The following is a 16,605-nucleotide window of genomic DNA, read 5'->3' on the forward strand; positions in this document are numbered from 1 at the left end:
CTTTCAGACTGTTGGTATAACTTACAGCAGCTTGTGACAGCGATTATCTGATTGGTTACTACTCACTACTTCTTGAAGAAGTCCGGAACTGGGATTACAATTTTGTAAGGCAACAGAGCACAGTGGAATTACAACAGCTTTAAAGCAGAAAACTCAATCGTGCTTACGTTACAAAGATTATTAGGAAGATTATGCCATACAGAACAGGAAGGTACTATGCGAGTTTCAGATAGAAAACTGTCAAACAGTTGACAGAATCACAAAATATTATACAACACTAACAATGGCACATCAGGGACCAAACTGAAGCTACCTACAGCTGCAACGCTGATGGGAGATTTACTGGATACTTCACTTCACTTTGCTGTACAGATTGATGAGAGCCGTTGGTGTTAGGTTGAAAGGTCGAGAAGCCACGAATGGGGAGTTCGAGATGGAACACCTGTGTCTACGAACAGTCACTGCTTATTCAGTTTGTCTGGCTGAGAAATTGCTCCATCAGGGGGACCATCTAAACTGCGACATGGCCAAATTGCACTGTATAGTCGAACTCAAGTGGTTTTAATTTGGCTATTATCTTAATGCCTATTCCCCGCATCCACGGCCTGTGAACAAAACAAAAAAAATCCAATTGATACTTTAGCACCGTTAATGATTTGCCTCTATGGAGTAAAAACAATAATAAGCAACTAGCACTATATACCTAGAGGGTGATGCTGTGTACTTACCACAAAACGTGGGGACCGACGCATGCTAGATGGCGTTGCAAGGGGAGATGCTGCTGATCGGGGAGTACGCCCTCTCTTTGCATGCATGTCTTGATTCTTTGACCGACTTCGAGAATGGCTTTGATTGCTGGTGCTTTCGCTTGTGGTATCAACGGACAAAGCCGGTGGTGACGAAGCTGTTATGGATGATGTGTCTGGGCAAAATGAACTTGCAGGATGAACCCCTGCATACAATACAAACAGAACTCTCTAACAGGAGGTACAAAAAAGAACACACCAACAATTGTGAAGCATAAACATAACAACCATGGGAGATTGGGAGGTAAACATATTTCTCTTCCAACAACAAACATCTATATTCTATGGAATTTACAAATGAACCTATATGTTCTGCCAATTTGATAAGAATTATGAAGTTTCTTGTGTACAGTTTGCCACAATGATGGCAGTCATGGCATGAATTTCACAAACCAGTGGTCAAAGTGAACATCCGCTGATAAAGGAAGGAAGATAAAATGTTTTAACTATCTGAAAAGGTAGATAAACGTCCATCCACAGGCTTCATGCTTTACATGGTTAAATAACTAACTCGTTAACCATAACTCAAGGTCAATTCACTCTACTAGACAGTGGCACGGTGTTGGGCGAGGACTGATATCCTATCATCATAAGAATAGAACAGTTAACAAGTGCTATTAAATAGCAAACTCATTTTTATTTACACTGAAAGATCAAGGATAACCAAAACTTTCAAGTCATGTAGTCTTGCATCATATATGGCCCCGATAACAATGATATTTGGAGGGGGGAAATGGTGGAAATTTAGGTAAATGCTCAATATATATACAGAAAGCAGCTATTGCTTCCCATTCACAGAATTACTCTGGCATTTCAGGGAAGATTGACTTGATGCATTTTTCTAATGGAAACATTATGGAGTACCTTTCGTTGCAGCCGCTTGGAATCTTGCTCTCATGATTCTAACAAACTTGAACAGATCGTTTGTGCAGTTCAGATCCTTCACCAATTCTTCAGAATCTTTCAGTAATGGATCACATTGAATTACTGTTATCAACAAATGAGAATTTTAACAACTATAATTCTTAAACAAATAATCATATGTTGTTAATATTAGATAGATCGGTTAAGAAACTTGCAACTCACAGCTGTATTTATCTTTAGTGACCTTCATGCAAAACAAATACTCATTGTCAGGACTTTGCATGTTAACTTTGTTGAAGACAAATTTAACGCCTTGAAACAAAAGAGAAACGTCAGACATGATGCTAACTTGATTGACCATGTTATCGAAACTTTCATTACCTTCCCCTGCAACAACTCGAAAACCAAGAAATTTATTGTACCAAGTAATAGCTTCATCTAGGTTCTTTTCCCCTGTCGCATCAATGTTAGCTTCAAGAGTTTCAACAGCTGCCATCAAAAGAAGATGCGTTAAGGCATGTAGATATCAGCTCCGGAGCTCGATAATATTGTAACAAAAGAATAATGTTGGCTCAAAACTCAAAAGAACGCCTCAAACTGAACTATCTGCACCTCCTTTAAAGCCAACTAAAGCTCTTGTAGTTTCATATTCAGTTTAGATTTTAGAGCCCATCAATATTGTGGCATTTCAGGTTACTGCTAGAACCGTGATTTAAATTGTAATATTACCTTCAAGCTGCTTAGATATGACGTTTGCATATTCATCTCTCCGAGTCCTCTGATCCATGACCAAGTTGTTGAGCTGCTCATTTGTTGTAGTGGCACTCGAAATTGACTCACTGGTGCGCTCACATTCTGATCCTTTGTTTAGTTGGACTGCAGAGAAAGTTTACAAAAATTCCAGCATTTCCATTAAATGCAATAGAGGAAAAGGGTACTAAGATAAGAAATGAGACATTAATCAAAGAGTGCGTGCAGCGAACCATCCATAAGGCCATAACAAAAACAATAAACGAATTAATGTACATCCTGTTGTTGCAAATCGCACAAGAGTGATGAAATGCTTGAAATACTTACTGGACAGAGCTTCTGCAAGACCTGCTTCAAGTCCCCTGAACTGATCCTTCAGTCTGTTGAGTTTTTCTGTCATCCAAGAATACGCACACAAGTAAGAGTAATCACTCGCACTTTCAGCTTTAGCTCACAAATCTCACTTGGAATTTTGCACCGATTGGTCGTCCGAAACTACAACCTCGCTTAGGAGGATACATAAATTTGCATTTATTTATATGTAAACAAAAATCAAATAGACTGGCTCACTGCAATCAATGAACTTAACCTTAGGTCTCAAGATCGACCACGCATTTGGCAATCGAGTTTCCCCAGATGGAAACGGGAGAGCGCGATACTAGGGAATCCGGGAATCGCAGAGGCGACCTACCTCGTTGGGCGACGGTTTCGTCGGCGAGCGAGCGGGCCGAGGCGATGGCGGCGCGGAAAGCGTCGGCGGCCGCCGCCGTGCGCTCGTGGCCACGGGCGATCTGCCGCTCGCACGCCGCGCGTTGCTCCGCCATGTACCGGCACAGATCTGCGGCGGCGGTACTGGAGCGCTCCATGGCTCGCCGACGACTGAGGCGGCGGCTTTGCTCCGCTGCCCGTCCGGCCGGGTTTGGGGAGGAGAAGAGGAGCGGATCGAGTTCAAAATTTTCCAAACTCTCTCGCTCTCTCTTTTTCAGCGAACTGGACAGTTAGTTCAATGGGCTTTATTTAAATGGGCCTTTGGGCCTTTAGTCAAGGGCTTTTCCCCTTTCAACAGATATAGCCCAGGCGGCCAGGCTACTGTAAAAGCGGAAAGATGGTTTTACGTCTTCATAGCTCACTTGCGTAAACCTGGCACGCACATCGCGTATTCACGTTGCTTCGCTCGCTGTGGACTGGACCCTATTGAGTTCGCCTCTGTCTCTTCTCCAGTCCAACGTCTCTCCGGCGATAGACGGCGCCCCGCCGTCGAGATCCGGTCTTCTCTCTCTCGCCGCTCCGCTGCCGGGGAGATTCGTCGGGGGGGACCTAGCGGGCGAGGGAGGCGAGATGTTCGGTCTTCAGGCGAGCAGCGCGGCGGCGTCGTGGGTGGTGGGGCGGATGGGGACGGACGCGCACCTCTACGACGACCCGGAGGACGCATCCATCCCGGCGCTGCTCGACTCCCGCTTCGACGCCGACAGGATCGACGCGCTCAAGCGCCTGCTCGCCCTCATCGCGCAGGGCGTCGACGTCGCCCACCTCTTCCCGCAGGTCCGGCAAAATCCCCCCCTCCTCCGTGGATCCTGGCGGAATTCGGACTGATCTGCGTGCGTGCGTCCGGTGCAGGTGGTTAAGAACGTTGCGGCGCAGTCGCTGGAGGTCAAGAAGCTCGTCTACCTCTACCTCCTCCACTACGCCGAGAAGTAAGCAACCCCCCCACTCATTTTGCACTTCTGTTCTTCCTGTCCTGCCTGTAATTGGTTGCTCCTGATTGAAGTAACTCTGTGTCTGTGCTGAGTATGAGACGGTTAGAACAGGTGTTCTGTCTGCTTCAAAACTAGTAAGGCAGAGAAAACTGTTGCGTGTAATGACCTGTGAACATAATTGATGGGCGCTTCCTCTTCAATAGCATGTTTATTGATGCTTGAATTGGACCATAGTATGTCAAAATTTTCTTTGAGATGCTCTAGTTAAAGGATTACGCTACCGTGAAGTTTGAATCTTGCTTGACAAAACTGATTTTTGAATAACCAGCTAAGTTGTTTTCTGTGATTACCATGTGCTGCTCAAAGTGATTTTAGGTTCTTTCTTGGTGTTGCTGCAGGCGCCAAAATGAAGCTCTCCTTTCTATTAACATATTCCAGAAGGATTTATCGGATATAAACCCATTGGTGAGGGCTTGGGCCCTACGCACCATGGCTGGTATCAGATTACATGTCGTTGCTCCACTTGTGCTAGTGGCTGTAAAGAAATGTGCCAGGGATCCATCGGCGTATGTCAGAAAATGTGCGGCGTATGCACTTTGTAAGCTCTTCGACTTGCTTCCGGAGGAAAGTACAACTTTGGAGGAGGTTTGTTTTGTGCAACCTGCTGCTCATTTTGCATCGATGCTCCACACTATATGTTTCTGAAGCCTGATGATGTTTTTTGCAGATTGTGGATGTTTTGTTCAGTGACAATTCCCCGGGAGTAGTCGGAGCCGCCGCTGTTGCATTTAAGTCAGTCTGTCCAAATTGTTTAGCATTGATATCAAAACATTTCCGCAGGCTATGTGAAACACTGCCTGATATCGAAGAATGGTATCAGATTACTCTAATTGAGATTCTCTTGCGGTATGTCATAGCTAGACATGGATTAGTCAAGGATTCTGTAATGTTTGCTTCAAATTTATCTTTGGTGGCCCAGGGTGGTGTTACTGTTGATACTATGTCCTACACTCAACCAACAAGTGTTGGTGGGATCAGTGGCACTAGGCCAAACATCATGTTGCTTCGGCATTACATTGAAGAACATCCAGGATGTTTTGATAGGGAAGATGATAAGTTCAGCTCTCCATCTGTCACTACGAGTACGAACGATGATGTTGCAATTCTTTTGAAATGCACATCTCCTCTTCTATGGAGCCAAAACAGTGGAGTCGTACTTGCAGCAGCAAGTGTTCATTGGATCATGGCTCCAGTTGAGGAAGTGAAGAGAATTGTTGGGCCGATTTTGTTTACTTTGCGTTCATCTCCTGATGCAGCATATGTGGTACTTTCTAGATACTTTTTCATGGTCTTATATTTCAACAACTAGCAATTATACTGGTATTTGCAAAGACTTTCTAGATACTTTGATGTCCTTTTGACAACCTTGACAGTGTTTTATTGAGGCATTTCTTGTGGACATAAGAATCTAATAATTTTCCTTCATATGATGATATGTGCAATTTCCTCGATTTTTATTTCTTCTTGAATTGACCAGGTTTTTATTCTTGCAGGTGCTTGGCGACATACTGGTATTTGCAAAGACTGCTCCATTATTGTTTGCTCCATATGATGAGGACTTCTTCATATGCTCTTCAGATCCATACCAGACTAGGGCTTTAAAGCTTGAAATACTGACCACCATCGCCTCAGAGTCATCTATTCCTGCCATTTTTGAAGAATTTGAGGTATTTGTTTGCAACTGTATATGTTGTTATCCCCTCAAAAAAAAAAAACTCTATATGTTGTTAAGATGTGTGTTCGAGAAAAATTCTAGTTAATATTTCTTTACCCATTCTGTTTGTGGATGTTCATGGTACTCTTTTGTAAATCCTGCCAGGATTATATCAAAGATCCAAATAGGAGATTTGTGGCAGATACAGTTGCTGCCATTGCGCTGTGCGCCCAGAAGCTCCCCTCTATCTCATCCACTTGCCTTGAGGGGCTTCTGTCCCTTGTATTTTATGGTGATGATTTCTCTGGTTGCATACTTTGTGGTGGATTCTACTCTGTGAATACTAAGGTTTTATTTTTTTACCATGTTACAGAATCATCTATCACTAACTCAGTTCACTTGGACGGAGAAGATATTGTTTTAGTTCAAGCAATCCTTTCAATCAAAGCAATAGTGAAAATAGATGCAGCTTCTCATGAGAAGGTATTAGTATTGGATACTTTATTGCTTGTTATCCTATAGTTATTGGATACTTTATTGCTTGTTATCCTATAGTGCGGCAGATTTTTTTAATTTGTTTCATTTACGTGCCTAGAAACTAGGACTTGTTTGTATGCTTCTCAATACATGGCTAATGTGTTACTCTTGACCTTGTGATTTTCATCTGATAATCTATCCACGTCAGTGTTTGGAATGTAGGCTGTATTGTACAACTTATGGGCTTTCTTATATCACCCGCAAATTATCTTGGTCCTTTTAATCAGTCAGTGGTAATTTCCCTACTGAAGCGTGAAGGACTTCTGTAGTTCTGTACATATTCGACATTGGAATTTAATACGACATGCCATAGTTTTTGTTGTCTTGTTAAATATTGACTTATTTTCCATGTTAAGTTCTTTTATCTCCTTTTTTTTGTTTGTTTGAGGTATGCTGTATTAGTTATTGGAACTACACTGAAGAACAAACGCGGAAGGATGCCATCATGTGCTATTGTTTGAATGCATATCTTATATTTTGATTTGACATGTTCACAATTCTTTTTCTCTGAAGGTGATTATCCGCCTGGTTCGCAGACTGGATAAAATTAAGCAGCCTGCAGCACGGTCCTTGATTATTTGGATATTTGGCGAGTATAGCTCTGTAGGAAACCTCATTCCAAAGATAATTCCACCTGTTCTCAAGTATCTAGCATGGTCTTTTGCTGCTGAAGTGCTCGAGACAAAGCTTCAGATCCTAAATGCTTCTGCAAAGGTACATCCTAACTTAAGTTTCCTGCTATTACATAGGGGATTGGTAAAAAAGTTTGCCTTTCCAGGTTATAATACATTCTGCAGAAGAACACTTGGAAGAATTCAAAAGGATAATGGCATATATCACCGACCTGGCTGCATGTGACTTGAATTATGATGTCCGTGATCGTGCACGCTTTATATCAAATCTTTTGCCATGTGGCAAGACCTCTTTAAATGAAAATGACTCCACATGTCAATCTCACAGTCAAGATATTCGTAAGGAGCTAGCTGATCATATCTTTGGTGGGAAGATACCTACAACATCTCATTCAGACAGCAACTACCGGATTTATCTTCCTGGTTCCCTGTCACAAGTTGTTCTTCATGCAGCTCCTGGTTATGCACCACTTCCAAAGCCTCAAAGTATGGAATTAATTTATCACACCATAAAGCTGACCAGGGACACAGCTAATTCTTCTGAAAGTAATAATTCCAATGCTGAATCTGAGTCTTCCTATGAGAGTGGCTCTGTTTATGATTCAGAGAGTGAAGGTGGTGGCTTATCTGACAAAGATGCCACTGGATCTAGCCAATATCCAAATGATGACGGACATAACCTCCATCACCGACAAGATAATCAGGAAGCCCCTCTGGTTCATATGTATGATGACAATGTAGATCAAGGCCAGACAGGTCGAAACGTTGAGGACAATTTGTCATCTCTCATCTCTACTGATTTGACTGAATTAATGTCTAAGTCAGCCTTGGAGTCATGGCTTGACGAGGCTCCTGCTTTGCCAGCTGTTCAGGAATCTATGCAGAAATCAATTGCAAGAGTTTCTTTTACCAACCGCAGCTTTGAGCGAAAACCTAAACTGCATACATTGCTAGACCCTTCTAATACTAGTGGTCTGAGTGTTATATATGCCTTCTCAGCGGAGATTTCCCCCATATCACGCTTGCTGGTATGTATAGACTTGTTTGTTGAGAATAATACAACAGACCAGTTGACAGATATAATCATTAAATCTGAAGAGGCTTCTATTAGTAAGGATGAAATGGACCAAACATCAGAAGGATCTGCAAGGTATGCGCCATCTGTGATATTTTTATTTTTTAACAAACATTTATATTGTTAAATATTAAAATGTTTATTATGAAAACCTGTTGATGGTTTTTATTTGTCAACTTATTTTACCTCGCAGCTCATACATAGTAAATCATCTTTTCCTGCAGCATCCCAACTCTTGCTCCTGTGGAAGAGATACGCTCGTTGGCTCCACAACAGACTGTGAAGATGATTCTTCAAGTTCACTTCCATCATCATCTCTTGCCCCTAAAGCTGTCTGTTCTCTGCAATGGGAAAAGGCATCCAGCTAAACTTCACCCTGATATTGCTTATTTTGTACGGCCACTACCCATGGACTTGAATGCTTTTCTTTGCAAGGAAAACCAGCTGAGGGGAGTGTTTGAGTATGCTAGAAGGTAAGAAAGTTTCATCCTATCTTTGTTTGAGAGGATGCCACTGGCTAGATCCAGGTTGTTGATTGTCAAACATATATCCAATAACTAAATCTATTGGAATTGCAATAGGTGCACCTTCAAAGATCATCTTCAGAAGCATGGGTGCACTGAAGAGAGTACGGACCACACCGATAAAAACCTTCTAGTAGCGCAGAGTCTTGCATCAAAAGTACTCAGCAATGCCAATGTTCACCTAGTGTCAATGGATATGCCAGTAACCTTCAGCATCGACGACGCGTCCGGCTTATGCTGGCGATTTAGCAGTGAGATTCTGAGCACTTCAAACCCCTGCCTAATTACCATCTTGGCGGAAGGTCATACCTCAGGACCACTGGATCTCACCGTCAAGGTGAATTCTGAAGATACGGTGTTTGGCCTAAACCTCCTGAACAGAGTTGTAACAATCATCGAGTGAAGAGAATCTTTTAAGTTTTGCACATTTAATTTTACAGACCATTTTGTCAATACTGTAAATTGTTGTACATTTGTTTCTTTTAACTCGTAAATTGTTGTACATTACTGCAAGCGCTGAGCCGCTGACGGTTAGCATAAATGGGCAGTGGCTGGTGCTGTTACCAACCTTGTTCTTTTGCATTATCAGAGATGTTCTGCAAGTTACTAATGATCACACACCCTTGTTTCTTTTAAGTGTCGCGTTAATCTTCTTTTTTATTAGCTGATCGCAGTTCACATTCTCTTAATCCCATGTAGAATTTCAGAATGTAGTTTTCGTATCATGGAGAAATTATACACCAGTCTACAGAACATGCATCGAATACATCTGTTCTATACTTAACACTTAATATCTCAATTAACAGGGCCTCTCACGCCAGATATAAATAACGCCCTTAGCCAAAAAAGGCTGACCCCCTAATCAGCTTACACTTTATGAGCCGATGATCTACGTATTAGATAAGTCATTCAGGGCCTATTCAAGCTTTTGAACGCAGAATTTCATAGGAAATAGCTCAATTCCTACATAATTCAAGCAAAATCTCCACGCTAAGCAGGAACAAAAATCTCTGCGCCTAAGCAGTAACGAGGCTGGGCTCGGAGGGTGGAGATGATTCAAGCGGTTGGTTGGTCTCGGATGGCGGAGATGATTCCAGGAGTGGATTCTTTTGGAACTCATTCCTGAGCTGTCCACAGGCTGCGTTGGCATCAAGCCCACGGGTCTGTCGAACGCTGACTGTGATCTTCCGAGATTCCAGCGCATCGACAAAAGCTTGAATCTATGCAAATCATCAATATAAACATTAATAATCTCGAACACGGAACAATTCTTTATTAGGCATTGCTCCTAAGCTGAGATAAATAGCATACCGCTTTTCGGTAAGGCCTCTTGTACTCAGAACCTTCTACGGGGTTATAGGGAATCAGATTCACGTGATAACCACCTCCACACGCATGCAGCAGCGCTGCGAGTTCTTCAGCATGCGCCTTTTCATCATTAATCCCAGCTGGGAAAAGATGAAACAGTTCAGACATGTTAGGTGACAATGGCCGAAATGATAATGCAGTTCTTAACATCCACTCTCTGCAGACAGATTTAACATTCAGTGTGTGTGAACAGTAAAGGCATAGCTGGATTACCTAGCAGAGTGTACTCGAAGGATACCCTGCGTCCAGTTTCCAGGAAATAATTCTTGCAGTCATCCATCAGTGCTTCCAAAGGATAAGCCTTCGCACTTGGAACAATTGTTTCGCGCAGTTTCTGATTTGGGGCGTGCAGGCTGGTTCAAATACAAAAGACTAGTCAGCAAACACATTACAGAATGAAATGCTGCATGTAGTCCAGTTCGTTTTAGTTAAGCTCAGAGTTGTGAAAATAAGAAGACAAAAAAACAGTTCTTACAAAAAAAAGAGTATCAAGCATGTTTGACAAGTACTAAGCATAAACCAAGACCATACTATCTATCCTTGAGGAGAAGAAGACAGATACTAAATTAATAAGAGCGTACCTGACTGCCAGTGTTGACTGAAGCTTGTGAGTTGCTAGCTTATTTATCGTGTTGGGAACGCCTACTGTGGAGATTGTCATCATCCTTTGCCCGATCTTTAGTTCCTGAAAACAAGAAATTCATTGTGTTGGGCACATATCGAAGCCTTTTATTAAAGGAATGCAGAGTAATTTTTTACTCTGTAATGAGTGAGCACAAGGAAGATGCCTACTTGTCAATTCAACATACCTTATTCAAGCATCGGTGTGCCTCCAAAACTGCTTTCAGGTTCAACATGGGTTCACCCATTCCCATGAACACTACATTTGTCACCCTGTGTTTGAACGACTCCTCTATGGCCAATACCTACAATGCCAGAACATAAACCCAAAGTGCAACAAAAGGAAACACGAGGTCAAGGTAGCGATAGGCGCAGGTTTTCTGGGAGAGAACCTGCTCAACGATCTCATGTCCGTGAAGGTTCCTCGCAAACCCTCCCTTCCCTGTGGCGCAAAACGAGCAACGCAAGGGGCAGCCGACCTGCATAAGCATCATTAAGATTGTCAAGAACACTGAGGTCAGCAAACCAGTGATAGAATCCAGAGTACCGGTTCCAAAGCACCTGTGATGAAACGCAGGCGGTGAGTCGAGATGAGCCCTTGTCGTCGACAGGGATCCCCACTGTCTCGACCAACCTGTTATCCTCCAACTTGAGAAGTATCTGTAAGGAAGGACCAACGGAGAGTCACGAGCCGCTCCAACTTATCAACCACACACTTCCTTTTCGACGCACAAATGTCACATGAACATCGACGGCGTACCTTGGTGGTGCCATCGGTGGCCGTCACGGCGTGGTGCACCGGCGACCGGCCAACTCTCCACCCCGCACCAACCAACGCCTCCCGGAACACCTTCGGCACTGCATGAATTCGAACCCCCAACATCACATCACGGTTCTAAGAACAACAGCCGAAGCAAAACAACAAACAGGTGGCGCGCACAAAACCACAAACACAATCCAGCCCCCTCACCGTATGCGAATGCTTCAATCTGCGTGGCCCTGTTCTTGTAGACGAGGTCATGCAGCTGCTTCCCCCTGTAGCTTTGCTGCGCGTGTGAATGCATGGTGCCACAGTAAGCGCTGGGGCAAGAAACCATGGGAAAGCAAAGGCGGGGTTACCAACCTGGCCGAGGTCGACGGCGAGCTGCCGGAGCTCCGGCTCTGAGAGGCCGAGCAGCGCGCGGCGAGGCGGCGTCGAGGCGGACCTCGCCGGAGCGGAGGCGGAGACGCGCGTGCTGAGGCGGAGCGCGCGCGCGAGCGGCACGGCGCGGACCTGCTGCGGCGCGGCCATTCTTTTTCTCCTACTGCTGTTGCGAACCGAAGCTGCTGAGGATTTGTAGCAGCCTCATCCACTTCTCCCTCGCTAATTTGCTTGGGCTTTTTATCATCCTGCCATGTGGGCCTTATAAACGGTTTCTTGCAACGGCCCACGAAGGATAGAAGGAGATGATATTTTTTTAGCTTATGCTTTTGTTAAAACAAAATTTCATTTTTGGTCTTTTAAAATGTTAGCCCTCCGTAGTAAATTTCTGTTTTCGGAAAGAGGGAAGAAATTCTTTGAGAGGTGTTTAGTTGAGTTTCAAATGCTTTGGTTGACAAGTAGCTGAAGTGCAAGTGTGCAAATGGGATGCATCCATCTCCATAGTCAAAAAAGAAAATCTTGTCGCTGACTTCCTTTGGAAATCTTATGTGTTCCATCAGTGTTTGTCCTCTGACTTTCTTGCGAACAAAAATAAGATCTTTTGGAAACAGAGACATTCGTCCCGAACAAAAGTTGAAACTTGTACTTAGTACAAGATAAACAGTTAGTAGAAATTAGAAGCCGTTTCTGCATGTTGTTCAGCTTATCATCATAAACAATCATCCTGCCTAAGACTAGTAAGAGAGAAGCCAAAAATGTAGGGGAAGATCTGAATTTCACAAGAACAAACGAAGAAGCGCTAAATTAACAACATTCAGAAACGAAACCATCCTCTGCGGCTGCCTCTGCTTTACAATTTCATCTCATCACTCGGGAGAGGAGAATCATCTACAGCAAATTCTCACTCGCGCAGCGGCAGCGCCGGCATCCGCCTGCCGTACTGCTGATGCTGCCGCCGGTGCCACCCGCCCGCCGCCGCCGCCGCCGTCTCCGCCTTCCCGCCGCGCATCCTGACGAACCCGCCGCCGCCGGCCGACGGCGGCGCCTCCTTGGCAGCGGCGTCCTGGAGCTGCCCTAGCGCGGCCACCACCTGCTCCATCCCCGGCCGGTTCCTGGGGTCCCCGGAGAGGCACTGCAGCGCGAGCGCCGCCGCCTTCTGCGCCCCGGCGAGGGAGTACTGGCCGCCGAGCCGCGCGTCGAGGATCCGGAAGATCCGGCGCTTGCTGGTGAGGTAGGGCCGCGCCCACTCCACCAGGTTGTGCTCGCCGGAGGGGCGGTTCTTGTCCAGCGCCCGCCGCCCCGACAGCAGCTCCAGCAGCACCACCCCGAAGCTGTACACGTCGCTCTTCGCCGTCAGGTGCCCTGCCATCCAAAATTCACATTCAGAAACCAATGATCCATTTTGAATCTAGTAGTACTAGTTTTTGTTTTCCCCAACTAGATACTCCATCCAATCCACAGTCCACACTGGGCTTTTGGAATTCAGATTCCATAGGTATCAATCAATCAATCAAATTGATGTTCTTTATTTAGTTGTTTCTGGTTCGGGTTCAGATGCTTCAGAGGAACAGACAGTGATCCAGCTTAGCCGGATTAGATATAACCCAACATGGATTATATTAGATATAGTAAACCAACATGGATTATCAGTGTACGCATCACAAGTATTATAAGGCGATTGCACAGCTCATATACTACCTAGGAACAAGTAAACTAAGAAGAACAAGCTCTGCCACCCATTGACCTGTTTGATACAGAGCACATGGATGCTTATCTAGCAACAAGATTTTGCAAGTTTTTTATGTATCATTTTTTCTACTGAAATTTGCAATTCCTTTATGGATCATCACCTGCTATTCCCTGAAATTAAAAGTGTGTGGTGGTGGTGATACCACTTGATTAATTAATCTGGGTTTCACACATCTGCTGGATGGATGAAGGGGTCCAGTACTCCAGTTAGGTCTGGAAGCATGACTAGTTGGACCAAGTTGTGCTGCACACCTAACCCAAAGGATTAATAAGAGTAGTGTTCTTCACTGCTTCTCTTAGTGCTTCAAGACACCCACAAACTGCCAAACTGAAAAGAGGACTTTTATTTTTCTTGGCAAACCTCAAATAATCCAACCATAACTACTGCATAGAAACAAGATTATTATGCATTCAACCCTGACGACAGGCACACTGGAGTATCATGCTCAAAGTTCATCACACCTTTTGTTGGTATAAACAAAAATATTTCCATATGTAGGAATTGGAGCTTTGTGAAATTTTACCTGTGGCAAGATACTCAGGCGCAGCATATCCATGGGTGCCCATGACCCTTGTGGAGACATGGCTCTTGTCGCCGGTCGGCCCGTCCTTGGCCAGCCCAAAATCAGACAGCTTTGCATTGTAGCTCTGCAATCCATACACAGAGTTAGCACCAGTAAGTTAAAATGAAGAAATTACTTTATGTACCAAATTAGAAGGCAGGAAAAAAAACGTACTGAATCGAGAAGAACATTTGAGGTCTTGAAATCGCGGTAGATGACCTTGGCCTTGTCGCTGTGGAGGAAGGCGAGCCCCTTGGCTGCCCCAAGAGCCACCTTCATCCTCAGATTCCATGAAAGTGGCTGGAAATGTGAGCCCCCTGCATCATCATCATGGTTAATATCCCAATCTTGTTACCACCATATTATCTTCAGTGACTAAGTTAGCTAGGGAAGTGTTCATTAATCAATCAATAAATCAAGAAAGGGAAGGTTAGCTCTATTACTCCTGAAGAGATGGTTCTCCAAGCTTCCTCGCGGCATGAACTCGTAGACGAGGAGCCGCTGTTCGTCCTCGAGGCAGTACCCGACGAGCTTCACCAGATTCGGGTGCGAAAGCTGCCCCAGGTAATTCACCTCAGCCTGCACAAACCACATTCATTCAGAGGCAGTTTCAGAAACCTCAGCAACTAACAGATTGATTCTGAAAACAGATTCAGAACATTCAGTAACAGAGAAGAAGAACTGTACTAACTGACCAGCCATTCGCGGTGTCCCTGGAAGCCGTCCTGGTTGAGCTTCTTGACGGCGATGACGACGCCGGTGCCGGGCCTGGCGGGGGCGAAGGTGTTCTCGTCGATCCACCCTTTGAAGACGGACCCAAAGCCGCCCTCGCCGAGCACGCTGTCCGGCCTGAAGTTCCTCGTCGCCGTCCGCAGCTCCGTGAAGGCGAAGCTCTTCACCTTGGCCGACTGCAGGATCTCCCCCTCGCTCCGAGGCGCCCTCAGCTCCGCGCTCTTCGCGTCCCCTACTCGATCATCATCATCAAAGAACAGACGAACAGATCAGCTTAAGAAAATCGAAATCTGAACTTTCCTCTCTGATTACGACAGGCGGAAAGGAAGAGTCTGGAAAAAGGTGCAGATGTGATGGCTGTAGCTAGGACGCCATGGGAAGAAGAAGAAGATACCTGAAGAAGGGGAGGCGGCGCTGCTCCGGTAAGGGCTGTCGGAGCTGATCCTGGTCCCGAAGCAGTTCCCCATGGCGACCGATCAAACTCAACTCAACTCAACCCAAACCAGAACTCCAGGAATTGAAGCAGCAGAAGGATCGAGCTAGCTCGCCCAAGAAGAAGACGAAATCGAAGCTCCTCCGAGATGAGGACGGGCAGCCAGCAAGCTTTGATATATACTGCTAGCACCACCGGCCGCGAGCTCTGCCTTTTCCTCTTTGTCAGACGGTGGATCACGGGAAGCCTGCAGGAGCTCGAGCTCAGGTTGACCTCTCTGTCTACCTCTCCGGCCACTTGCGCGAGGAGGAAGAGGAAGGTCGACTGGGCGAGGGCATTAATGGCGGGCGGGGCTCGGCTAAGGGGGGAGATCGAAGGCGAGAAGAAGGTGCTCTGCTCTTCTCGCCGGTAGCTTTCGCTTCTTCATCGCTTCTCCGTATATATAAACGACAGGCCCTTCTGTCCGCTGACATGCGGGCCCGGCTGTCAGAGCCGAGTGGCGTGGTTGGGTGGGGATCGGCGTGGGCCGTCGGATGTCGATCGGACGGACGATCGTGGCCGTTGCTTAAGACAGACAGTGAGCTTTTTCGGTGTCTTAGGCAGGCTTGAATTGGTAATTAAACTGTGGGTGGTCAATTTACGGCCAACAACGGCTTGCCGCCGGGGGAACGCTTTTCGGACAGGTGGATTTGGATCTTTTTGGCCCGTGCTAGACTGCTAGTGCGTGTGCTTCTTCGTTCTTGTTGTTTTTCTCGTTGTCTTCTTCTTCGATGTTTCTTCTCTTGTTATTGGTGCCGTCTTCTTCTTCTTCTTGCTCTTGATCCGTCGCCTTCTCCTCCGCCGTTTTATGCTCACATTGGTCTAGCGTTGGTGTTGACCGGTTACGAAAAAAGGTGTGCGAATTTATTCTCGGGTAAAAATCGTCAATTGTGGTGTATTTGACCCTTGTAGCACCGATGGAGCGGAGAGGGGAACAATCGAGTCCGTTGGGTCGTCATCAGAATAGATTTCGCTCACCTTTGGGTTCACCATAAAACCATAAAAGGGGCCAAAATGCTTCTTTGTTCTTGTTTTTCTCGTTGTCTTCTTCTTCGATGTTTCTTCTCTTATTATCGGTTCCGTCTTCTTCTTCTTGCTCTTGATCCGTGGCCTTCTCCTCCGCCGTTTTATGCTCACATCGGTCTAGCGCTGGTGTTGACCGGTTGCGAAAAAAGGTGGGCGAATATATTCTCAAGTAAAAATCGTGAATTGTGGTGTTTTTGACCCTTGTAGCACCGATGGAGCGGAGAGGGGAACAATCGAATCTGTTGGGTCATCATCAGAAGAGGTCTCGCTCACCTTTTGGTTCACCGTAAAAAGGGCCAAACACATGTCCGAATCCAAATTAATGACCTTTTCA

General features: G+C 45.3%; 4 protein-coding genes across 5 annotated transcripts; 1 reads left to right on the top strand and 3 right to left on the bottom strand.

Moving 5' to 3' along the window:
* Positions 1 to 72: 72 nt before the first annotated feature.
* Positions 73 to 3,368, bottom strand: LOC100841431 (probable kinetochore protein SPC25). 2 transcript variants are annotated; one of them, XM_003567487.3, is made up of 8 exons: positions 3,112 to 3,365; positions 2,748 to 2,813; positions 2,400 to 2,546; positions 2,052 to 2,159; positions 1,893 to 1,982; positions 1,671 to 1,793; positions 729 to 952; positions 73 to 605 (listed from the first exon to the last, which is right to left on the bottom strand). In XM_003567487.3, the coding sequence occupies exons 1-8, from the start codon at positions 3,284 to 3,286 to the stop codon at positions 579 to 581; spliced, it is 960 nt and encodes a 319-aa protein (XP_003567535.1). In that variant the 5' UTR covers positions 3,287 to 3,365; the 3' UTR covers positions 73 to 578. The 2 variants fall into 2 exon arrangements, with proteins under 2 accessions (XP_003567535.1, XP_010232875.1); XM_010234573.2 differs by having other exon boundaries at positions 1,893 to 2,159; positions 3,112 to 3,368.
* A 243-nt stretch (positions 3,369 to 3,611) lies between these two features.
* Positions 3,612 to 9,169, top strand: LOC100831932 (AP3-complex subunit beta-A). Its single transcript, XM_003565104.4, has 11 exons — positions 3,612 to 3,962; positions 4,038 to 4,114; positions 4,516 to 4,762; positions 4,845 to 5,441; positions 5,671 to 5,844; positions 5,997 to 6,123; positions 6,205 to 6,314; positions 6,882 to 7,082; positions 7,147 to 8,150; positions 8,300 to 8,548; positions 8,657 to 9,169. Exons 1-11 carry the CDS (start codon positions 3,759 to 3,761, stop codon positions 9,000 to 9,002), a joined length of 3,336 nt encoding a protein of 1,111 aa, XP_003565152.1. The 5' UTR covers positions 3,612 to 3,758; the 3' UTR covers positions 9,003 to 9,169.
* A 155-nt stretch (positions 9,170 to 9,324) lies between these two features.
* Positions 9,325 to 11,894, bottom strand: LOC100833160 (probable dual-specificity RNA methyltransferase RlmN). The gene is made up of 10 exons (XM_003565108.4): positions 11,712 to 11,894; positions 11,559 to 11,634; positions 11,349 to 11,446; positions 11,150 to 11,248; positions 10,981 to 11,067; positions 10,777 to 10,893; positions 10,549 to 10,652; positions 10,181 to 10,320; positions 9,911 to 10,047; positions 9,325 to 9,819 (listed from the first exon to the last, which is right to left on the bottom strand). The coding sequence occupies exons 1-10, from the start codon at positions 11,877 to 11,879 to the stop codon at positions 9,616 to 9,618; spliced, it is 1,230 nt and encodes a 409-aa protein (XP_003565156.1). The 5' UTR covers positions 11,880 to 11,894; the 3' UTR covers positions 9,325 to 9,615.
* Positions 11,895 to 12,358: 464 nt separating this feature from the next.
* On the bottom strand, positions 12,359 to 15,616 carry LOC100841734 (receptor-like cytoplasmic kinase 176). Its single transcript, XM_003567488.4, has 6 exons — positions 15,168 to 15,616; positions 14,737 to 15,005; positions 14,485 to 14,620; positions 14,216 to 14,358; positions 14,003 to 14,126; positions 12,359 to 13,091 (listed from the first exon to the last, which is right to left on the bottom strand). The coding sequence occupies exons 1-6, from the start codon at positions 15,238 to 15,240 to the stop codon at positions 12,631 to 12,633; spliced, it is 1,206 nt and encodes a 401-aa protein (XP_003567536.1). The 5' UTR covers positions 15,241 to 15,616; the 3' UTR covers positions 12,359 to 12,630.
* Positions 15,617 to 16,605: the final 989 nt, after the last annotated feature.

Source organism: Brachypodium distachyon, chromosome 2, assembly GCF_000005505.3.
Source record: "Brachypodium distachyon strain Bd21 chromosome 2, Brachypodium_distachyon_v3.0, whole genome shotgun sequence".
NCBI classification, from domain to species: domain Eukaryota; kingdom Viridiplantae; phylum Streptophyta; class Magnoliopsida; order Poales; family Poaceae; genus Brachypodium; species Brachypodium distachyon.